The sequence below is a fragment of the Sinocyclocheilus anshuiensis genome, unplaced genomic scaffold, assembly GCF_001515605.1.
Source record: "Sinocyclocheilus anshuiensis isolate Anshui unplaced genomic scaffold, SAMN03320099.WGS_v1.1 scaffold2926, whole genome shotgun sequence".
NCBI classification, from domain to species: Eukaryota; Metazoa; Chordata; class Actinopteri; order Cypriniformes; family Cyprinidae; genus Sinocyclocheilus; species Sinocyclocheilus anshuiensis.
The window spans coordinates 87,253-90,557 of NW_015547864.1; the positions used below are offsets into that span (position 1 = coordinate 87,253).

General features: G+C 31.1%; 1 protein-coding gene across 1 annotated transcript in view; it reads right to left on the reverse strand.

Moving 5' to 3' along the window:
• Positions 1-1,939: 1,939 nt before the first annotated feature.
• Positions 1,940-3,305, reverse strand: part of LOC107704673 (interphotoreceptor matrix proteoglycan 2-like) — a 25,938-nt gene continuing 24,572 nt past the window's right edge. The window contains exons 20-21 of the mRNA XM_016507659.1: positions 2,883-2,942; positions 1,940-2,778 (exon numbers count right to left, since the gene is read on the reverse strand). Coding sequence (XP_016363145.1) covers positions 2,906-2,942 — 37 coding nt within the window. The 3' untranslated portion in view covers positions 1,940-2,778; positions 2,883-2,905. The remainder of the gene's footprint in view (positions 2,779-2,882; positions 2,943-3,305) is intronic.

Here is a 3,305-nt window from a genome sequence, read left to right on the forward strand (position 1 = left end):
TGTTGTGTGGTATTTAGATTATGCAGGTGACAAGGGCTACATTCCAAGGAGAACCATGTGAAGTCAACAATTTGATTAAGATTCCAACCTGTAGGAAGATTTATAATTAAATCAGGGTTATTATAGTTATTTTGAACTGAAACCATAAAAAATGTGTTGCTTAAAATGAATAATAATAATGAAAATAAAATAAAAAGTTTACTGAAAAATAGGTAAAATTTTAGCCAAAATTTCTTATGTTCATTTAGTCATTTTAACTTTAACTTTTTAACTTAATTGTACTAAAATAACTAAAAGTAAAACCTATGAATCTATGAAATATAGACATTTAAAATCACCAAAAAAAATTATAAAAGGGACAAAAACACAACAAAAATGACAAAACTTAAAAATATATAAAAACTAATACAAATAATGCTGTTCTTTTTAACTTTTTATTCATCAAAGAAAAAATGCATCACTGTTTCAACAAAAATATTAAGCAGCACAACTGTTTTCAGCATTGATTATGATAATAATAATAACTAAATAAATGTTTCTTGAGCAGCAAATTAGCATTTTAGAATGATTTCTGAGCTGTAATGTGATGAGTAATGATGCTGCAACTTCAGCTTTACCATCACAGGAATAAATTACATTTTATGTCTTACTAAGCGGTAAACACTGCATTGGGACCCTGTGAATCAAATCGCAACTTATTTGTCTACAACGTTCACAGGAAATCTGAATGAAAGGAAACAGGAAGGAAGTGATGGAGATTTACTTTAAAACAGTCTCCCTCTGTCTCTCTACATCAGCAGTTACAGAAACTTTTCTGAACAATGCAGCAGGAGGATTCAGTAGAGATGTTGCTTTCTTTGTCACCAGCCACATATTATTGAATTTTCGGAATTCAACTTTTTCAGTTATATACACCATCCAGTAACATCACAGCCCTATCAATAGAAGTTTATTTGACATTAAAATACTTTCTAGACTGTCAGCATCTACTGATGTGTGTGTGTCTGTGTGTTCTCGGTATATACAGTGGTAAAAATAAAGTCCTGATATTACATGTAGTAAAATAAACTGTGACTGGGTGGTGTGACGCTGTCTGGATATGGTCTATTTTTGTGCACTCACAGAGCCCATGGCTTTGTGCCTCTGTCCTCTCCTCTGATACTTTTATTATTATTAATATTATTATTATTATTTACTTAATTTTTATTAATGAAGTTAGCATGATACACTGTTTGTAATCTCTCTTTTTTTAAATGATTAATAATTATTTTAATGATACCCTGGTTGGAATTTATTAATTTATATATTTACGTAGGTATGTATGTATTTATTTATTTATTAAATGTGTTTTTTCTTTTTCATGATACCCTGCTTTATGTTATTATTTTGTTTTGTTTTATTTTATTTATTTATTATTTTTTCCTGAGACACTGTTTTAAATTTGTTTGATGTTATTTATTTTTTTTAAATAAATTTTATAACATTTCATTTTTATTTTAGTTTGTTAGTTAGTTAGTTAGTTGCAGGAATTTGTAAACAAGTATGTTTTGATTTAAAGGGGTCATAAGATGCTACATGCACGTTTACAAGTTGTTTGAACTGAAATTTGTGTTGGCAGTGTGTGTACACAACCACCCTAAAATGATAAAAATCCACCCAGTGTTTCTTTTTTTTTAATCTGGTTAAATGTTTTCCCCTTTCTCAAATCGAGCCGATCTCAGATGCCTGTCTGTGTGAATTACCTTCACTGCGAATAAAATTTGTTCTAATCCAATTTATAAAGCAAATTGCACACACTTGTACATGTAATTTCTGGTGTGTCCAAAGTCATTTATTTATAGATTATTAATTTGTCGATAAATTGTAAATCAAACAATAAATCACAATGTTGTGCACTATTCTTTATTCGTAAAACAGAACTTGTGCTGTGACCACCATGAAAATCATTGTGGAAATCAACGATATTAAAAATATACATAAATAGAACAATCTGTTGTGATAACAGACATTAACATTTGGATTAAATGACGTGTGTGTGTGTGTGTGTGTGTGTGTGTGTGTGTGTGTGGTAAGTGTTTTACAAAAGTAGAAAAATTAACTGCAGGACAGTCACTAAACAGAAAACACATTACTAAAAGAAACATTGGAAAGTTAAAATCAATTTTGTATAATGAAAATTCTTATTCAATAAGCTGTTTTTGCAAAACAAACAGAAAAATTGTCATGAGGGCTAAACACTAAAGTTGCAAATATAAGTATGGAACTACTCTTGTCTGTATTCATTAAAATAGTATAACTATTGCGAAACGTTCTCTCTTCAGTCAGTCCGTGTTTTAGGACACAAGAAATGATGTCCCACATTGCAAATAAAAACGAAGAGTAACAATCAAAGTGAAGGCACTGACAAATGAAAAACCATAAGAAATAAATATAGGCTTTCCATTAAAAAAAGAGAGGAACCAACATGAAGCCCGGACGTATAGTTGCATTATCTGGTGTGATCAGATGATACGGATATGTGTCACTAACAAGTGTTTATGAATATGGCCTTGACAATGCAGTAATAAATCAGCCCATCGGTAACAACAGTAAACATAATCACAAATACATCGTTTTTCTACATTAGATCACAATCTGTCAATCCATCGTGATGGTTGCACACTCATCCATAAACACATAAAATCAAAAGTCCATTTACATCTTCACAAATTATCTCCCTGCAAAGTCCACCATGGCTGAAGAGGACCTCTTCTTGCATTCAAGAAAAAAGGCAAGTGTCTGTTGAGCAAAATTACATACAGCATCACCAGGCAATCTATCGGTATATATCACAAATGTCTTTATAATGTGAAAAAAAAAAGAAGAAAAATCATCACAGGTACCTTAGGTTTAGCAGTTTGCAACACTAATTGGAAGAGCTCTCTCGTCTAGCGTCAAGCGCCCTATAATGAAGACATACAACATAAAATGAACACAAACCAATAAAACTTAATTCATCACAATGAGAGGCTTTCCTGCTTGAGAAAAGCAGTCTGTTTAATGTGACGCTGAATCAAATAAGGACGGCAGCTATTACTGTCTTGACTGATGGCTTGAATTGAACTCTGAACTGAAACTTTTCTGCCAGGCTTGAGTCTAAGAACCAAATAATGTTCTTGGTTTGCTTTTTGCAAATTCTTAATGTTCCACGAGTGAAAACTTAACATGATAACATGTTGCTAGGCTAACAACATGATACTAGCTTAGAAATACACTGAGTAAATTAGTGATTTTATTATTATTATCTTAATTTTATTTAACAATTT